The sequence below is a fragment of the Monodelphis domestica genome, chromosome 6 (genome assembly GCF_027887165.1).
Source record: "Monodelphis domestica isolate mMonDom1 chromosome 6, mMonDom1.pri, whole genome shotgun sequence".
In the NCBI taxonomy this organism is placed as follows: domain Eukaryota; kingdom Metazoa; phylum Chordata; class Mammalia; order Didelphimorphia; family Didelphidae; genus Monodelphis; species Monodelphis domestica.
This window is the reverse complement of record NC_077232.1, coordinates 13320174-13340972: the sequence shown is the minus strand read 5'-3', so window position 1 is coordinate 13340972 and position 20799 is coordinate 13320174. Positions and strand designations below refer to the sequence as shown.

At 36.7% G+C, this 20799-nt stretch overlaps 1 protein-coding gene across 1 annotated transcript in view; it reads right to left on the bottom strand.

Annotated features, from left to right (window-relative positions):
• Nucleotides 1–20287, bottom strand: part of VN2R652 (vomeronasal 2 receptor 652) — an 80149-nt gene extending 59862 nt beyond the window's left edge. The window contains 2 exon segments of the mRNA NM_001102435.1: nucleotides 17617–17908; nucleotides 20115–20287. Coding sequence (NP_001095905.1) covers nucleotides 17617–17908; nucleotides 20115–20191 — 369 coding nt within the window. The 5' untranslated portion in view covers nucleotides 20192–20287.
• Between the last annotated feature and the right edge of the window lie 512 nt (nucleotides 20288–20799).

Sequence of the window (20799 nt, the reverse complement as noted above, 5' to 3'; positions counted from 1 at the left end):
GCAAGTGATCAGGAGGGTCATTCACTATTACTAAGTAGGATTTATACCAGGAAAGCAAGGATGGTTCAATATTAGGAAAACCATCCACATAATTGACCATATCAAAATGCAAACCAAGAAAAACCACATGATTATCTCAATAGACACAGAAAAAGCCTTTGATTAAATACAACACCGATTCCTATTAAAAACACTAGAAAGCATAGGAATACAAGGGTCTTTCCTAAAAATAATAAAGAGTATATATCTAAAACCATCAGCAAACATCATCTGCAATAGGGATAGATGCATTCCCAATAAAATCAAGAGTGAAACAAGAATGCCCATTATCACCGCGATTATTTAACATTGTACTAGAAACACTAGCAGTAGCAATTAGAGAAGAAAAAGCAACTGAAGGTATTAAAATTGGCAATGAGGAGACCAAGCTATCACTCTTTGTGGATGATATGATGGTCTACTTAAAAAATCCTAGAGAATCCTAGAGAAAACTAAAAAGCTAGTGGAAATAATCAACAACTTTAGCAAAGTAGCAAGATACAAAATAAACACACATAAGTCATCAGCATTTCTATATATCTCCAACACATCACAGCAGCAGGAAATAGAAAGAGAAATCCCATTCAAAATCACTTTAGACAATAAAAAATACTTAGGAATTTATCTGCCAAGACAAACACAGGAATTATATGAACACAACTACAAAACACTTCCCACACAAATAAAACTAGATCTGAACAATTGGAAAAACATTAACTTCTCATGGGTGGGATGAACTAACATAATAAAAATAGTCATCCTACCCAAACTTATCTATTTATTTAGTGCCATACCCATTGAAATTCCAAAAAAAAAAAAACTTCTTTACAGAATTAGAAAAAAAAACATAACAAAGCTCATTTGGAAGAACAAAAAATCAAGGATATCCAGGGAAATAATGAAAAAAAAATGTGAAGGAAGGGGGCCTTGCAATCCCAGATCTCAGACTATATTATAAAGCAGCAGTCATCAAAACAATTTGGTACTGGCTAAGAGACATAAATCAGGATCAGTGGAATAGACTTGGAGTAAGGTACCTCAGCAGAACAGTCTATGACCCCAGCTTTTGGGGAAAAAATCCACTATTGGATAAAATTTGCTGGGAAAATTGGAAGATAGTGTGGGAGAGATTAGGATTGAACAAACACCTCACACCCTACACTAAGATAAACTCAGAATGGGTGAATTACCTGAACATAAAGAAGGAAACTATAAGTAAATTAGGTGAACACAGAAGAGAATTTTTGTCAGACCTTTGAGAAGGGAATAATTTTAAAACCAAGCAAGACTTAGAAAGAGTCACAAAATGTAAAATAAATAATTTTTACTACATCAAATTAAAAAGTTTCTGTACAAGCAAAACCAATGTAACCAAAATCAGAAGGGAAATAACAAACTGGGAAATGATTGTCATAACAAAAATCTCCAACAAAGGTCTAATTACTAAAATTTATAAAGAGTTAAACCAATTGTACAAAAAATCAAGCCATTGTCCAGTTGATAAATGGGCAAGGCACGTGAATGGGCAATTTTCAGTTAAAGAAATCAAAACTATTAATAAGCACATGAAAAAGTGTTCTGGGTCTCTTTTAATCAGAGAGATGCAAATCAAAACAACTCTGAAGTATCACCTCACACTTAGCAGATTGGCTAACATGACAGCAAATGAAAGTAATGAATGCTGGAGGGGATGTGGCAAAGTTGGGACACTAATGCATTGCTGGTGGAGTTGTGAGTTGATCCAATCATTTTAGAGGGCAATCTGGAACTATGCCCAAAGGGCAATAAAAGACTGTCTGCCCTTTGATCCAGCCATTGCACTGCTGGGTTTGTACCCCAGAGAGATTATATGGAAAAAGACATGTACCAGAATATTCATAGCTGCGCTCTTTGTGGTGGCAAAAAATTGGAAAAGGAGGGGATGCCCTTCAATTGGGGAATGGCTGAACAAATTGTGGTATATGTTGGTGATGGAATACTATTGTGCTAAAAGGAATAATAAAGTAGAGGAATTCCATGGAGACTGGAACAACCTCCAGGAAATGATGCAGAGTGAGAGGAGCAGAACCAGGAGAACATTGTACACAGAGACTGACACATTGTGGTACAATTGAAGGTAATGGACTCCTCCACTGGTGGTAATGCAATGACCCTGAACAACCTAGAGGGGTACAGGAGAAAAAAAAAACACTATCCACATACAGACGAAAAACTGTGGGAGTAAAAACACTAAGGAAAAACTACAGCTTAATGAATGGGTCGAAGAAGATATGAATGGGGAAATAGACTCCAAATGAACAAAGCAAGTACCAACAACATGGGAAGAGCTTCTGATCAAGAACACAGGCAATACCCAGTCAAACTGCGCATCGGCTATGGGAGGGATGGGGTAGGGGAAGGAGAGAAATAAAATTATTTTTGTAACCAAGGAACAATGTATGAAATTAAAATTTTAAATTAAAATAAAAGTCACTATCACATCCAATTATTTTTATTCGAACACATATGTTGAATAATGTAGCTGTGTGCCAAGAAAATGGGTATAAAAATAAAAGCTAAACCTGAGCATGGTGAAACAGCCACTTCATGCAGAGCCTTGCCCCAGGCAAATACATACACACAGCTGCCTTCCATCATTCATTTCCATGTTGCCACTCTACCTGCCGAGGACCCCTGGAGCTGTGAGCTGGACTGGACCCAGATTTGTGGCACAGAATCAACAATTTTTTAATACCCTCAATCTTCCCTTCTGAGAGAGAATCTCACTTCATTGTCTTCCCTTCCCAAGATAGGAAGAACTATCAATACCAAGGTCATTATGAAGAACCAAGATCTTGCAATGAATTATTATATTTCTTCCAAAGGTTGAGAGTATTATAGTCTCTTACAACATCATTAGCAATGGGGCTTGTACTTATGAAATGTGCCACTGCACAGAAGGGAAAAAACTTATTAAACAAGGTACCAGGAAGTCAGAATATCATTCATAGCAAAAACAAAAAAGAACAGAATCAACAAAAATGAATGAATGAATATCAGCAACCCATGCAACAGAAATAACACAATATATTATACTTGATATATTATATCAGCAAATCATAGTGCCAGTAAAATGTACCATATGCCACAAGCAAATTTCTCTATGACACATGAAAATAGATTAAATAAAAGTGTTTGAGGAAAGAAATAATAACAATGGATGACCTAATGGTAGTAGTCTCTCGGTAACCGAGGATGACGATTGTCTTTGTGCGTTTTTGTGCACAAAGACACTTGTGCATGAAGATTTAAGTGGAAAAGTCGATGTACAGAGACAGTCCCACTCTCTCGGCGTTGGAATCCTGGGTCCAGGGGCACGAAAAATCGTTACACCTGGAGACTCCTCAGCTGCATTGGGTGGCCGTGTTGTCTTTTGTGCTCCAACATGCCCTGAGCACTCCACAGTGCCTTGCTGCGTCGCCATCTCAGTTGTTGAACCTTCTTATTGGTTTCTTCCACCTGTTCCGCCGAAGCAGTCTTCACATGCTTGGTGAGCAAAGCCCTGGTTCACCAGGGGTCGATGACCCAATGGCTACCCTCACAAGGTTTAGCCGGCCTGTCGAAGCCGTTGCCCGGGGTGTGGCCGCTGCTGCATGCTAGCAGCTACTGGGAGCCACAAGTGAGAGCTGGGTGTCTGGTGAGGGTCAGAGGATGGAGAGCTGCCCTAGGAGGGCACGAGAAGCCCTCCATACCAAAGATATTACTCCTCCCTGAGCACCCCATACACCCCCCCAAATTGTTTATAACCTAGTTATACTCCCATCTGGATATTTTTTTTTTACCTCCACCATCAATTGTCCAGCATCTGGTGGGGGTTGGAAGAGGAGGCTTAGAGCTAGGATCTAGGTAGCTTGGTGGTACACTGGACAGACGACACTGGTCTTCACTTTCTTCATCTATAAAAAAGGAATAATAATGGCACCTGGTTCCCAAGGCTACTGTGGGGCTCAAATATATCAACATTTATAAAATCCTTTGCAAAGCTTAAAATACTATCCAAACCTATTATTGTTGTCGAAGCTGCTCCTGCTGTTGTTGTTATTGTATTACATGTTATGATAGAATAATATAGGCAATGATATAGGATATAGGCAATAATATAGGATGACCTAATAAACAACATATTAAACCAAATAGCAAAGGAAGCAAAAGTACTACCAAACAGGTCTAGCTCCAATACAAAAAAAAAAAAAAAAACTCAGTATGAAAAACATATAAACTATTACATGAATGCATGATTTTATGAATATCTAAAATTATATTCAAGACAAACAATACAAGATGAAACATGGACATTATTATTAGGTTATATGTGTGATCCTTTTCCCCGTTTCATCTTGGATATCATCAGTGAGATAGAATAATCATCACCTAAATCTGTTCTGATCAAGGGCTTAGTCCATTAGTTTTCTTAATTATAAACTAAGGACATCACCCATTCAGAAGGAATTTCTATGTGTGAAGGATTATGCTGAAATGGTACTTTCACTGGATTGGTTCAACTCTGCTTGTTTTGCTTTGGTTGGGTTTGGATTTTTGCATTTAATTTAATTGAATTGTAATTAATTTTATGTAAACAAAAGTTTTTAACATTTGTAATAATTCCTGGTTCCAACTTCCCTCCCCCTTTTTAGATTTTATATATATATTACGTGACTATATATATAGTCATATAGTCACATGAAATTTTTCCACTCAAGCCATGTTGCAAAAGAAAACCCAGACCAAAAAACCAAGAATATCAAAAATTTTAAGTATGTTTTTAATTATGTCTGAGTATGTTTATATCCTATCTCTTCCATTTCTGTAGAAAGATAATATTTGTAAAAATTAGATGCTGAGGAGTTGGAACTTCCGGTCAAGATGGCGGCATAGAAGCAGCGAAAGTTCAGACCTCGGGAACCCTTCCTTACCGATCACAAACCGAGTGCTCCTAAGACACCGAAATTCAAGCTGAACAACAGGATAGAACTGGGGAAACCTCCTCCTGGACCTGAATCAAAAGGTACCGCACCCCAAAAGCCAGAACCCTAGATTACTCGGATCTAAGGGGTAGGCAGAAGGAAGGTCCCAGGACCCATCTCCCCCCAACCCAGAGTGCTGAGCCCACGGCAGCAGCCGGAACCTCAGGGCTCTGAGGACTCACCTTGAAAGCAACCTGAGCAAGTCTCCGGGGCACCCAACACAGATGGCAGGGAAACATAGAGAAAAGGGGGAAGCCTGTAGCACCCTGGCTGGGTCCTTCCATCTGAGTCTCAAGGGAGGTCCCAGCTTTAGGGCACCAGCTGAACCCAATTCCATCAGGAGCACTTAGAGCTACTGAAAGGACAGAAAACTCAGAGCCAGCAAAGGGGTTGCTCCAAAGAGTGTATCTTGAAAATAACCTGGGCCAGTCTCCGGGCATTCAACACAGACTGTGGAAGAGGAGGTTGGTTTTTTTTTCTTTTTTTTCCTCTTTTCTTTGGCTCAGGGATCATTTGACCCACACCACCTGAACCTAATCCCATCAGGAGCCCTCAGAGCTTCTGAAAGAACAAAAACCTCAGTGCCCCAGAAGGGCTTAACTTGATAACAACCTAGGCCAGTCTCCAGGCATTCAACACAGATTATGGAGGAGGAGGTTTTATTGCTTCAGGGCTCATTTGGCCCAAACCAGGTGAACCTAATCCCATCAGGATCCCTCAAAGCCCAGGGAGGCCATGCACCTCCCCCTTAGAGAGCAGGGTCTTCTGAAAAAACAGAAACCTAGAGGCCAAGTCAAGATGGCAGCCTAGAAGGAGCATAGACCTGGCAGCCTGGCCAGAGCTTTGGAGATCCTCCATATTTGCTCCAGCCATTCAGGAAGTTTAAAACTCAGAGTAAACCCAGCAAACTAAGCTGAACTCAATCCCATCAAAAGTCTCCAGAACGCAGGCAAGCCCAGGCTCCCCACCCATCCTCATTGACTGCTGGACTTTAAGCCAATCAAAAGCCTCCATAGGGCAGGAAAGCTCAAACCCCCAACAACCCTCCCCCAGAGATTACACCAAGAGATATTCTGTTAAAGCACCAAGAGGGGAGACCAATAGAAGTGCCCATCCAAAAAAAATGAGAGGAACAAAAGCACAGACAAATACGGGGAGGAAAGAAGGGGTGAATTTGAACAAACAACAGAAACAGAAGAAAGAAACTACAATAGACAGCTACTACTCAGCAAATGGAACAGAGGGGGAGAGATCAGCAAACAATAAATCAGAAATCCCAGCAAATTGGATACAGGCTGTGGAAGAACTCAAAACACAACTAAGAGAGACTGAAGACAATTGGGAAAAGAACTTAAAAATTAAGATAAGTCATCTGGAAACAGAGGCACTTGAACTAAAACAAGAAAATAGTGTCCTGAAAGCCAAAATCATCCAGCTGGAAAATGAGGCAAAGGAGATGAAAGATGAGTCAAAGGAGATGAAAGACGAGGTAAAGAGGATGAAAGACAATCTTCAAAGAAAATCAGACCAGAAGGAAAAAGATGACCAAAAAGCCAGAGATGAAATCCAATCTTTAAGAACCAGAGTAAAACAACTAGAATCAAGTGACCTCACAAGGCAGCAGGACACTATAAAACAAAACAAAAAGAATGAAAAAATTGAGGATAATGTGAAGCATCTCATTCACAAAACAGATGATTTAGAAAATCGTTCAAGAAGAGACAATTTAAGAATAATTGGACTACCAGAAGACCACGACAAAAGAAAAAGCCTGGACATGATACTAGAGGAAATTATCCAGGAAAACTGTCCCGAGATCCTAGAACAAGAGGGGAAAGTAGAGATTGAAAGAATCCAAAGGGCAGACAGTCTTTTATTGTCCTTTGGGCATAGTTCCAAATTGCCCTCCAGAATGGCTGGATCAGTTCACAACTCCATCAGCAATGAATTAATGTCCCTACTTTGCCACATCCCCTCCAGCATTCACTACTTTCCATAGCTGTCATGTTAGCCAATCTGCTAGGTGTGAGGTGATACCTCAGAGTTGTTTTGATTTGCATCTCTCTGATTATAAGAGATTTAGAACACTTCTTCATGTGCTTACTAATAGTTTTGATTTCTTTATTGAAAACTGCCTATCCATGTCCCTTGCCCATTTATCAATTGGGCAATGGCTTGATTTTTTGTACAATTGATTTAGTTCTTTATAAATTTGAGTAATTAAACCTTTGTCAGAGGTTTTTATGAAGATTTTTTCCCAATTTGTTGTTTTCCTTCTGATTTTAGTTACATTGGTTTTGTTTGTACAAAAGCCTTTTAATTTGATGTAGTTGAAATTATTTATTTTTCATTTTGTGATTCTTTCTATATCTTGCTTGGTTTTAAAGTCTTTCCCCTCCCAAAGGTCTGACATGTATACTATTCTGTGTTTACCCAATTTACTTATGGTTTCCTTCTTTATGTTTAAGTCTTTCACCCATTTTGAATTTATCTTGGTGTAGGGTGTCAGGTGTTGATCAATTCCTAATCTCTCCCACACTGTCTTCCAATTTTCCCAGCAGTTTTTATGGAATAGTGAATTTTTGTCCCAAAACCTGGGATCTTTGGGTTTATTGTATACTGTCTGGCTGAGGTCACTTGCCCCCAGTCTATTCCACTGATCCTCCTTTCTGTCTCTTAGCCAGTACCAAATTGTTTTGATGACTGCTGCTTTATAATATAGTTTGAGGTCTGGGACTGCAAGGCCCCCCTCATTTGTGTTTTTTTTTCATTATTTCCCTGGATATCCTTGATCTTTTGTTATTCCAAATGAACTTTGTCATGGTTTTTTCCAAATCAGTAAAGAAATTTTTTGGGAGTTCCATGGGTATGGCACTAAATAGATAAATAAGTTTGGGTAGGATGGTCATTTTTATTATATTGGCTTGTCCTACCCATGAGCAGTTAATGTTTTTTCCAATTGCTCAAGTCTAGTTTTAGTTGTGAGTGTTTTGTGGTTATGTTCATATAGTTCCTGTGTTTGTCTCGGGAGGTAGATTCCTAGGTATTTTATTTTGTCTAAGGTGATTTTGAATGGGCTTTCTCTTTCTAGTTCTTGCTGCTGAGCTGTGTTGGAGATATATAGATAAGCTGATGACTTATGTGGGTTTATTTTGTATCCTGCAACTTTGCTAAAGTTGTTGATTATTTCAATTAGCTTTTTGGTTGAATTTCTAGGATTCTTTAAGTAGATCATCATGTCATCTGCAAAGAATGATAGCTTGGTAAGGGGGACTGATTTAAAGTAAATCACTGGAGTAAAAGGTAGAGCTGAAGAAGAAAGGTTAGAATTAGGGAAGGATATCAAAATGCCAGGGAGTCCACAAGTGACAGTCAAAACTTTGAACATGAATGGGATGAACTCACCCATAAAACATAGACGAATAGCAGAATGGATTAGAATCCAAAACCCTACCATATGTTGTCTTCAAGAAACACCGAGGAAAAGTAACTGCCTGACGACAGTGGTTGAGGGGACATGACAGAGGAGAGACTGTAAACGAACACTCTAATGCAAATATTAACAACATGGCAATGGGTTCGAATCAAGAACACATGTGATACCCAGTGGAATCATGCGTAGGCTACGGTGGGGGGGGAAGAAAATGGTCTTTATCTTTAATGAATAATGCATGGAAATGATCAAATAAAATATTATAAAATTAAAAAAATTAGATGCTGAAAGACCCTTCTGAGTAAAGATCTGGCTTTATTGTGACAAAGAAATCACATGGCCAGAAGTCTGCAGGTTTCCTCCCAGTTCAAAATCTGGAGCACCACTTTGCAAATTGCACGTGCTTTTATAGTTTCCTGTCTGTACCTAACCCCATCCTTACCCCTAAACTCCACATTTCCCTGGCCCCTTCAGGAGGCCTCCAAGAGGTGTAGAAGGTGATTTCCTGAGCTCTGAGGAGCTTCAAAGAGCTATCAGGGTTTCTGGAGCTCCTTCTGGAGCTGGGGTTTCTAGAGCTCCAGAGCCTTCAGGTGATCCCCTGGTTCCTGTGTGAGCTACCTTGCTCAGAGTACCTTGTGAATGGATTAACATAATAACTCACTTATGATTAATATAATACACTTAAAATTATTCTAACAATATAAATAACTTAATAACTTTAATTACCCACTTAGTATCCTATAACTACTTGCCTAATCTGGTTATATACACAGATATTTGCATGAGACTAAATTCTTACTCTCAAATCACAGTGTTACAAGGTATCAAACTAAAGAGATTCTTAAACTAATAGAAATGAGGAAATTTTCTTCTTATAGATTACCATGAAGCATTGTATTTCTGAGAGTAGTTGTCATACACACTTTACCATCAATGTTGCTAATATTTCTATAAACTACTATAAAAATATTCTCCAGTTTCTGCTCGCTTCATTCTGCATCATTCCCACTAATCATCCTGGGATTTTCTAAAAGCATCCTACTCATCATTTCTTATACCCCTATAGGATTCCATCAAAATCATATAGCCCAATTTATTCAGCCATTTCCCATTTGATAGGCAATCCTTTCATTTCCAATTTTTTGCAATCACAAAAAAGAGTTTCTTTAATATTTTGGTATGTAAAGGTCCTTTATTCTCTTCCTTTGATCTCATTAGGTAATAGACAGAATCATGATATTGCTGGGTAAAACAATAGGTATAGTTTTACAACTCCTTGGATACAGCTTCAAATTCTTCTCTAGAGGGGTTAGAACAATTCAAAATAACAATAAGAGTGTTAGTGTCCCAATTTTTCCAAATATGCTCCAACATTTGTCATATTTCTTTTCTGTCATATTAGTATCTGGAAGGTGTGAAGGGGTAGCTCACATTTGCTCTAATTTGCATTTCTTTAATAATAGTAATTTAAGAGTAGTATTCAGATATTTATCTACAGCTTTAATTCCTACATCTGAAAATTACATGTTCATATCCTTTGATCATTTATGAATTGGGGAATGATTGGTATTCTTAGAAATGACTTAGTGCTCTAAATATTTCAGGAAAAAAGTTCTTTATCAGAGAAATCTGCTGTAAATTTCCCCCACCCACTTTGCTGCTTTCCTCTTCATCCTAGTTATATTCACCCCATTTCTTTGAAATCATTTTATTTTGATATAATCAATATTATCAATTTTACATATCATAATGCTCTATATCTTGTTTGGCCATAGATTCTTCACTTATACATAGATCTGATAGGTAAAGTTTTCCATGCTACCTGATTTAGCTTGTGTTATCATGTTTATCTAAATCAGTTTTACCATATCTTTCAATATGGTGTTAGCTGTTGATTATACCTCATTTCTGCTAAACTACTTTCCAGTTTTCCCAGCAATTTTGTCAAATATGGATTTTTTTCCCACAAACAATTTCACTTACATTTCACTTTGAATATGAGCATATAATTGGGCAAAAGGAAACCACAAATACCAAAAAAGGGGGTGGGGGGAAGAGGAAGAAGATAATTTAATAGACTTTAAATAATAAAAGGGGAATAAAAAGGGAGGGGCAGAAAGGAAGGGTGGGGAGGGAAGTAATTCAAGGGCGGGGAGTGTGTGGGGTAGCTTAAAAAGACCCCAAAAGAAAATTAGAGAGGAATATGAAGGGAGAGGAGAGAAAGGAAAGTAAAATAAGGATAGGGATTAGGGGGACTGATTAAAAACAGAATATTGATAAAGAAGGAAATAATGAAAGAGGAAAGAGCTGAGCAAGGAGAGAAAAAGAAAATGTTGGGAAATACACAAGTAGTAATCATAACTTTGAATATGAATAAAATAAACTCACCTATGAAGCAGAAGTAAATAGCAGTGTGGATCAGAAACCAAAATCCTACCATATGTTGTCTACAAGAAATACACATGAGGAAGGTAGTTATGCATAGGGTAAAGGTATGCAGATGGCGCAAAATGTATTGGGTATCAGATGAAAACAAGGCAGGAGTTACAATCATGATATCTGACAAAGACAAAGTAAAAATAGATCTAGTTAAAAGAGATAGGGAAGTTAATTACATCCTGATAAAGGCAGTATAGATAATGAGGAAATATCAGTGCTCAACATGTATGCACCAAATTGCATAGCATCCAATTTTTTAAAGGAGAAATTAGTGAAGCTCAAGAATGAAAAAGATAGAAAAACTATACTAGTGGGAGATCTGAACCTTCCTCTAGAACTAGATAAATCAATCCAAAAAATAAATAAGAAAGAGGTAGGGGAAATAAATGAAATCTTAGAAAAATTAGAGTTAGTTGATATGAGGAGGAAAATAAATATGGACAAAAAGGAATACACCTTCTTTTCAGTAGTATATGGTACATTCACAAAGACTGACCATATACCAGGGCATAAAAACATTGCAAAAAATGCAAAAGAGCAGAAATAATAAATGCAACCTTTTCAGACCACAATGCAATAAAAATAATAATTAGTAAAGATATAGGGAGAGGCAAATCAAAAATTAATTAGAAATTAATATGATTCTCCAAAATCAGGTAAAGAGCAAATCATAGAAACAATAATTTCATTGAAGAAAATGACAATGAAGAGAAATTCTTTCAAAATCTATGGGATGCAGCTAAAGCAGTACTTAGGTTGAAATTTATATCCTTGAGTTCACATATTAATAAATTAGAGAGGGTAGAGGTCAATGAATTGGGCATGTAAATTAAAGAAATTAGAAAGTAAAAATATTAAAAATCCTCAGATGAAAACTAAATTAGAGATCCTAATAATTAAAGGAGAAATTAATAAAATTGAAAGTAAAAAAAATTATTGAATGAATAAACAAAACTAGAAGCTGGTACTTAAAAAGAAAACAAATAAAATAGACAAAGTATTGGTAAGTTTAATTTTAAAAAAAGAAAAGAAGAAAACCAAATTCATAGAATCCAAAATGAAAGGGAGACCTGACCTTTGAATGAAGAAGAAATTAAGGCAATCATTAAAAATTATTTTGCACAATTACATGGCAATAAATATCGCAATCTAGATGATATGGATGAATATTACAAAAATATAAATTGCCTAGATTAGCAGCAGAAGAAATAGAATCCTTAAATAACCCTATCTCAGAAAAATAAATTGAACAAGCCATCAAAGAACTGCCTAAGAAAAAATCTCCATGGCCTGATGGATTCACAAGTGAATTCTATAAAAAATTCAAAGAACAGCTAATCCAAATACTATAAAAACTATTTGACATCATAAGCAAAGAAGGAGTTTTACTAAATTCATTTCATGACACAAATATGGTACTGATTCCAAAGCCAGGTAGATCAAAAACAAAGAAATAAAACTATAGAGCAATCTCCTTAATGAACATGGATACAAAAATCTTAAATAGAATACTATCAAAAAGACTCCAGCAAGTGATCGATCACAAAGGTTATTCATTATGTTCAGGTAGGATTTATACCAGTAATGCAAAGATGGTTCAATATTAGGAAAACCATTCACATAACTGACCATATCAACAAGCAAACCAACAAAAATAACATGATTATCTCAATTGAAGCAGAAAAAGCCTTCAACAAAATACAACACCCATTCCTATTGAAAACATTAGAAAGCTTAGGAATAGATGGGCCTTTTCTAAAAATAATAAACAATATATATTTAAAACCAGAGGCAAACATCATCTGCAAATAGGGATAAATTAGAAGCATTCCCAATAAGATCAGGAGACAAGGATGCCCATTATTACCTTTATTATTTAACATTGTACTAGAAACACTAGCAGTAGCAATTAGAGAAGAAAAAGACATTGACGGTATTAAAATAGGCAATGAGGAGACCAAGTTATCACTCTTTGCAGATGATATGATGGTCTACTTAAGGAATCCTAGAGGATCAACTAAAAAGCTAGTGGAAATAGTTAATAACTTTAGCAAAGTTGCAGGATACAAAATAAACCCACATAAATCATCAGCATTTCTATATACTTCCAACTCATCTCAGCAACAAGAGTTAGAAAAAGAAATTCCCATTAAAATCACCACAGACAGTAAAAAATACTTAGGAATCTATCTGCCAAGATATATATAGGAACTATATGAAAATGACTACAAAACACTCTCCACACAATTAAAACTAGCACTAAGTAATTGGAAAAACATTAATTGCTCATGGGTAGGATGAGATAACATAATAAAACTGACAATCCTACTCAAACTAATTTACTTATTTGGGGCCACACACATCAAACTACCAAAAAACTTTTTTTTATAAAATTAGAAAAAACAATAACAAAGTTTATTTGGAAGAACAAAAGATCAAGAATATCAAGGGAAATAATGAAAAACAAAACTGCGAAGGAAGGTAGCCTAGCAGTACCAGATCTTAAACTGTACTATAAAGCAGTGATCATCAAAACCATATGGTACTGACTAAGAGACAGAAAGGAGGATCAGTGGAATAGAATTGGGGGAAGTGACCTCAGCAAGGCATTCTATGGCAAGCCCAAAGATCCCAGATTTGGGGACAAAAATCCACTATTTGATAAAAACTGCTGAGAAAATTAGGAGACAGTATGGGAGATATTAGGTTTAGATCAACACATCATACCCTATACCAAGATAAACTCAGAATGGGTGAATAACTTGAACATAAAGAAGGAAACAATAAGTAAATTAAGCAAACACAGAATAGTATACTTGTCAGATCTTTGGGAAAGGAAAGATTTTAAGAACTATCAAGACTTAGGAAAAATCACAAAATGCAAAATAGCTCATTTTGATTACATTAAATTAAAAAGGTTTTGTATAAACAAAACCAATGTAGTCAAAATTAGAAGGGATGCAACAAATTGGGAAACAATCTTTATAACAAAAACCTCTGACAAAGGTCTAATCACTCAAATTTATGATGAACTAAATCAATTGTACAAAAAAAAAAATCAATCCATTTCCCAGTTGATAAATAGGCAAGGGACATGAATAGGCAATTTTCAGATGAAGAAAACAAAACTATTAATAGTCACATGAAAAAGTGTTCTAAATCTTTTATAATCAGATAAATACAAAACAAAACAACTCTGAAGTATCACCTCACAACTAGCAGATTGGCCAACATGACAGCAAAGGAATGTAATGAATGTTGAAGGGGATGTGGCAAAATGGGGACATTAATGCATTGCTGGTGGAGTTGTGAATTGATCCAACCATTCTGGAAGGCAATTTGGAACTATGCCCAAAAGGCACCAGAAGACTGTCTGCCCTTTGATCCAGCCATAGCACTGCTGGGTTTGTACCCCAAAAAGATAATAAGGAAAAAGACATGTACAAGAATATTCATAGCTGCTCTCTTTGTGGTGGCCAAAAATTGGAAAATGAGGGGATGCCCATCCATTGGGGAATGGCCGAACAAATTGTGGTATATGTTGGTGATGGAATACTATTGTGCTAAAAGGAATAATAAAGTGGAGGCATTCCATGTGAACTGGAAAAGACCTCCAGGAATTGATGCAGACTTAAAGGAGCAGAACCAGGAGAACATTGTACACAGAGACTGATGCACTGTGGTAAATTCAAATGTAATGGACTTCTCTACCAGTAGCAGTGCAAGGAAACAGAACTATTTGGAATAACATATGAGAAAGAACACTATCCACATCCAGAGGAAGAACTGTGGGAAAAGAAACACAGAAGAAAACCAAACCCTTGATCACATGGGTCAGGGGGACTATGACTGGGAAAGTGGACTCTGAAAGATCACCCTAGTGCAAATATTAATAATAAGGTGTTGTGTTGATAATAAACTGGAGGAACTCCATGACAACTGGAATGACCTCCAGTAATCGATGCAGAGCCAAAGGAGCAGAACCAGAACGTTGTACACAGAGTCTGATACACTGTGGTACAATCGAATGTAATGGACTTCTACATTAGTTTCAATGCAGCAATCCTGAACAACTTGGAGCCATCTACGAGAAAGACCACTATCCACATTCAGAGTCAAAACTGTGGAAGCAGAAACCCGAGGCAAATTGTGCATCATATATGGGAGGGGAATGATAGGAGAGGAGGGAAGGAATATGAGCTTTGTAATCATGGAAAATTATTCTAAATCATCTAATGAAATAAATTTTTTTTTTCAAAAAAGAATGTGAGGAAGTCCTCTATTTCAGGCTCTAAGATTTTGGCACATAAAATAATTTCTTGCTCCTCATAAGATTAGAAACTTCTTTCTCTCTACAAAGAAGGAATCAGAAACTATATTGATCTGCATGCTAGCAACAGTGTACTTTTCAGAGCAAATTTAAGTTTATATCCCTCAAATATGACATCTAGGTGACAAAACAGATGGAATGCTGGACCTAGAATCGGAAAAGGGCATCTTTCTGAGTTAAATTGTGGCCTCAGATACTTATTAGCTGTGTAAAAATGAGTTGGAAAATTAAATTACATACCACTTTAGGATCCTTGCCTAGGAAACTCTAAATAGAGTCAGAAAGAGTGGGACACGTCTGAAATGATTAAACAACATTAACAAAAATCCTTAGAATACAAATATTCAATATTCAGCTGAAGTAGATTCCTTGATATTAAATAAACATAAAAACTTACTCTGTGCCTCAGTGTTTTGAACAATTTTTCTTTCCAGATCTCCTACCTCTTGTAGTCACTAAGGCCATGAACGTCCCAATTCAACTGGGAATCTATACTCGCTGATACAGCAATGTTCAATGATTTCCTTCAGCATTTGTTTGTATTGAGAAGACATTGAAGAGAAAAAATAGATGGATATTGTGTGGATAGAGGATAAAGTCTTGGTGTGACCCCACCTCTCTCTCTCTCTTTCCTTGAATGCAGCTGCTGAAGCTGGCTTTGAGCCAGGCAGGAGAATTTACACACATCATCTTACTTTAGTTAGGTAGTTAGGTTTTGTATTTTTTTATTTCTTCTACTTCAAGTGATTATTAATAAATATTATAAATTAATACTTGGAGTTATTGATATTAATGTTTATCTTACAAGAGATACATACAAACGTAGATGACTGTGTATATATGTATATCAGAATAATTTGTGAATGAGCAGCCCTGAAAAAGGTATGAAGTCCTCAGACCAGAGGTGCTAGTCCTCCATGAAAACCCAGTACACCAACACTCCTTTGTGGCTCCAATAAGCTATAATATGCAGTGGCCACACACCAGTAAAACCTTCTTTGTAAACAATCTAAACCAAGTTAAGGGTAACTGACTGGCTTCAAATCTCATCAGTTGGGATGTCTACCTCAAGCACATGAAGATAATATCCACCAGAATCGGCAGATGAAAATTCATTCCAAAATGGCCATGAGGCAGCTAAAGCATGTGTTATGGAGCAAAGGAAGAACAACAACATTTTGGAAATGTAATTTAATTAGGGTGCTGTTTGTGACCCAACAGGACAACAACAACTACATGAAGGAATAGGAAGTTTTTATATAATTAATTGAAATTTCATTCAGCATGATCCCTACATTCTAGCACAATGCATGTCACATGAAACAGGCTAATAAAAATGTTTTGTACAGAATTGTACTCGATCTCATTTGGTTTACAATTCAGGGATTTCACTAATCCTGACTTGTTTCCTGAAATAAAAATTAATTTTTGCTTTTTAAAAGCTGATGATAAATCATTATGATGTTTGAAGGATAAAAACTGTGAAAATACAAAAAGATCACGTAAGGACACAAGGACACTATAAATAAGCTATGGTATAGGAACATCAGTGAATTTATGGACATACATAATTCCTTACTTTTCTACTGCGTGTGCCTATCTCCTCTGCCTATCTCTATAGGATTGAAATCAATCCCTCTGGTTTGGTTTGGGCACAGAAAAGAAAATGACATCTTGAATTTACACTTACTCATCTATTAATTCTGTTATGCTGCCTTTATGCCTCTCCAAACAGATTGCACAGAGGCCATAGGTGATATATCATCATATTCTGGTACTATTCGGTTATCATGCCCCAGAAATGAGTTGAATTAAATGAATAAGCAATTTCTGTTCTGAAGGGATAGATCACATCTTTAACAAATCAAACCCAAATTCTAGAAGGAAGAAAATACTTACTAGAATTGGAAGATAGCTATAACACAGAATTGGATGGAATTTATAAGTATAAATGCTGCAAGGAAGTTCTAGTATTTCATACTTTTCATGAAAAGGCACAGATCAATTTGAAAATGGAAAGGAGAGAGAAAAAGAAATCTCTTACATCTTAAATCTACAGAGTCGTATTCAAATATAAAAAGGTGAACTGAGAGGGCAGGTCTACTCGTTGGGAAGGTTTTTACTTGGTTCAGAACCATCAGAGGCAAAACAAATGAATCGAGAGAGCATTGCCTCATCTAGAGGACACGGTGAATTCCATCAAGGAAGACAATTTTGCCCACTATTTGGAGCTTCTGTTTTCAAAACAGAGCCTAGAATTTCTTGATCTTTGCTAATTGAATCACTAATGCTGCAGCAGGACACATTATAAAGGATTTGTCTATTTGAACCCCAAAGAGCAGATTGGTTGAAAATATGCAACAGTTCCTTACCTGTGGGACCTTATAGAGCCCCAGAATGGTGGCCATGGACATGGACAGTGCAGATGACATCCCTCCAATGACCGCTACTGACTTGTGCTGCCTGCCACAGCTATAATTAGGGATGGTCAGAGACCTCCCTGATAAATACGTCAAGGAGTTCTCCACAGCTACTTTGTTAGAGTTTAAGTTATTGAGTAACTGGTATCCCAGGGTTATGTTGGGCAGCAAATGGGGGTCCTTGTTGATCTGATCCACAGCAAATTGCAAAGTGAGAAAATGTTGGTAATTTTTGAGCATGAACCTAAAATGACAGAAAGTGAAGAAATGGGCAAAACTTGACATGCACAGAAACAAGGTGTCATAGTGGAGAGACTGTGGGTCATTAGGGGAATCCTTTCAAAGCCATGAAAAGAGGTGACCAGTGCTTAAAGGGCAGCCATTAAGTGAGTGGAAAGAGGGGACAATGTAGGAGTTTAGAGGTTGGTAGAGATTAGGAGTAACCAACTGATTGGTTTCATCCTTAATCAAGCACTGGATTATACAAAGGTTTATATGAACTCTACATTGGATAGAGGGAAGACAGAAAGAGAAGATCAAAATAATGGTTTCTGTATTCTCAGTATATAGCAAGATCCTGCTATCAGCTGAGAATAAGGATACTGAAGTGTTCTATGAAGTTTGTGAATGTAAATAAACACACTGATGAGCTGTTGGGAAGTAATACCCAAGTGGCCTTGTATCAGGGAGAGCTCAACTGGGATGACATAATACAATTTTGTAGTAGATCCAGTCTGCAGCATTTTCCCGACTGCTTAGTTCATTCATTTATTCATTAAGTATGTCTGCTAACTTCCCTATGTGTGCCAATCACTGTTCTAGGAGCTAGAGATCAACATAGAGGAATTAAATCATCCTCGATATTTCTTGCTTATATTTTACTGATAAGAAACAAATTGCATGCATACAAACACACCCAACAAAAATGGAAAATAGATACACAAAATGGATAAAAATTGGAGGCTTTTTGATAGAGTAACTTGAAGACTCAGTCAATTTCTTGTAGAAAGTGGTACTCAAGGTGTGCTTTAAAGGAACCAAAGGATTAGAGTGAATGAGACACATAAGAATATCTTGCAGACATGGGGAACAGTCTGTGCTAAGATGTCATGGAAAGAAATGTGACTGCATATATGAGATAGAGCAAGTAAATCAGTTTGGATTCAATATAGATTACTTCAAGGAGAATATTGTTCCCTTCTAAGGCAGATAAGCCTGGGTCAGAGCCTGAAAGGCTAGCAGACCTCAAAAGATGAATTCTTATTTGGTTTTTCAGGCAATAATTATCCAGGGATGTTCATTAGTGCCAATATGGACACAAACTCATGTTATCAAATACTCTTCTGGCCATTCTGAGAAGACACAAATCATTCCACTCAAAGGTTCATCTCTACAAAAAATATGATAAGGGTTCCTTTGACATTTTATTTCAGCTCCTTCTCCATGGAAGAGGACCCCACAGTCTCCAAGAGAAGGCAGGCCATATTTAAATAACATTAACCATTAGAAAGTGTTTGTCCATTATCAAATTTGAACCATCTCTCCTATTAATGATCTTTGGTATAAGGCAAAAAAAAAATCAATGAGTCTTCCAAATTAAATGTCTTAAATGTCTTTCACATTATATATATATATATATATATATATATATATATATATATATATATATATATATATATAAATTATCATGTTCCCCCACCCAGGTTTTTAAAACCACTAGGATTCTTTAAAATTGAATACCCTATGAAATGTCTTAAGACTCTTTCTTCAGCATACTTCTTGCCCATTTACACAAATTTTCTTAGCATCATCTACATCCTGGGACCAGAAAATAATGCAGCACTCCAGAAGTGACCTGATTAGAATTTTTGAATTTCTTAGTTGGATAAAATTCTACACTGATGGTAAGATTCTCAATGATTTCTCTTTTCTAGTGTCTTAGGTAAGTACTCTTAGATCCTTTGGCCAGTTTCCTGTGTAAAGATAGAAAGACTCTCCCAACCCAAATCTTATCTGAGGCTGACATAAATAAATGATTCCAAGAACTTCATCAATATGGTTCTGATAAAGAATACTTTCTTCCAAATATGGAAGCAATAACTTCTCAACAAAGGATATTCTTGAGGAATATCATTTTGCCACTTGAATCCCAACTTTACCCTACAAGAGTTGTTTCAGTCTGTAAGAATTCATGATTCTTTCAATTGAGATCTCCTGTGTATGTAGATTTTCTACTTTCCTGCTTGTTAAACTGCACAATGATTTTAAAGCCTTTGATTTTATCTGTTTCCCGAGTACCAATATGATAGACATTTCCAAACCCAAGTCCTTGATTTAACCAAATCTGTGAGGCCATATAAAATATTACTCTACTGACAGAGTCAATCAGTCAAAAATATGGATTAATATATTTCACCATGCAAGAAAAAAAAACAGAAATAGCAACTTACTGCTTGGCTGCACCAATCCATGTAGGAGAAGATGAGAAGGTTGACTGGTAAATATTATACTCAGTGATCGAAAACATGGAGAAGAAGCCTGCTATGACTAGGTCTCCTTCCTTTGTATATGTAGGATTGTATGGTCTCTTTAATTGGCAAGCATGCTCCCCTATCTGGTACTCAGAAAAAGAAATCTGAAAAAGCAGAAGGATCACAAATAATATAAAGAAAGGGAATCTGAGCTTACTCAAACCCATGGGGACTATCCAAAATCAATAAAGTACCAAGGAATCAGAGAGTCTAAGATTACTGAAGTTCTTTTTTCATTCAGCTATCAGCACATTCTCTGAGACTAAAGACTTTTCTAATAGATGCTCAAGTTTTGCACGGTCCCTAATACTTGGGAAATCAGTGTCTGACAGGAGACCGGCCCCTGTTTAAGACAAAGGGTTTCAGGGGATATTTATAGGACACTTTTGCCTCCTGGATATTATTCTTCTTGGTCCCTCTGGAGAGATAAGGAAAGTTGCCACATCTTCAGTCTTCTGGAGTACAATTCAAACAACTATGTTGACCAGTGTTTGAAAGTGAGAGCATCTGGGAACCAATCTGCCCTGCAACTCTACACCTGTAGCCTCCTTTTTGAGTTAAAAACTCAAGGGACAAAGTAGCTGCTTTTCTGCTTTCCGTCCCT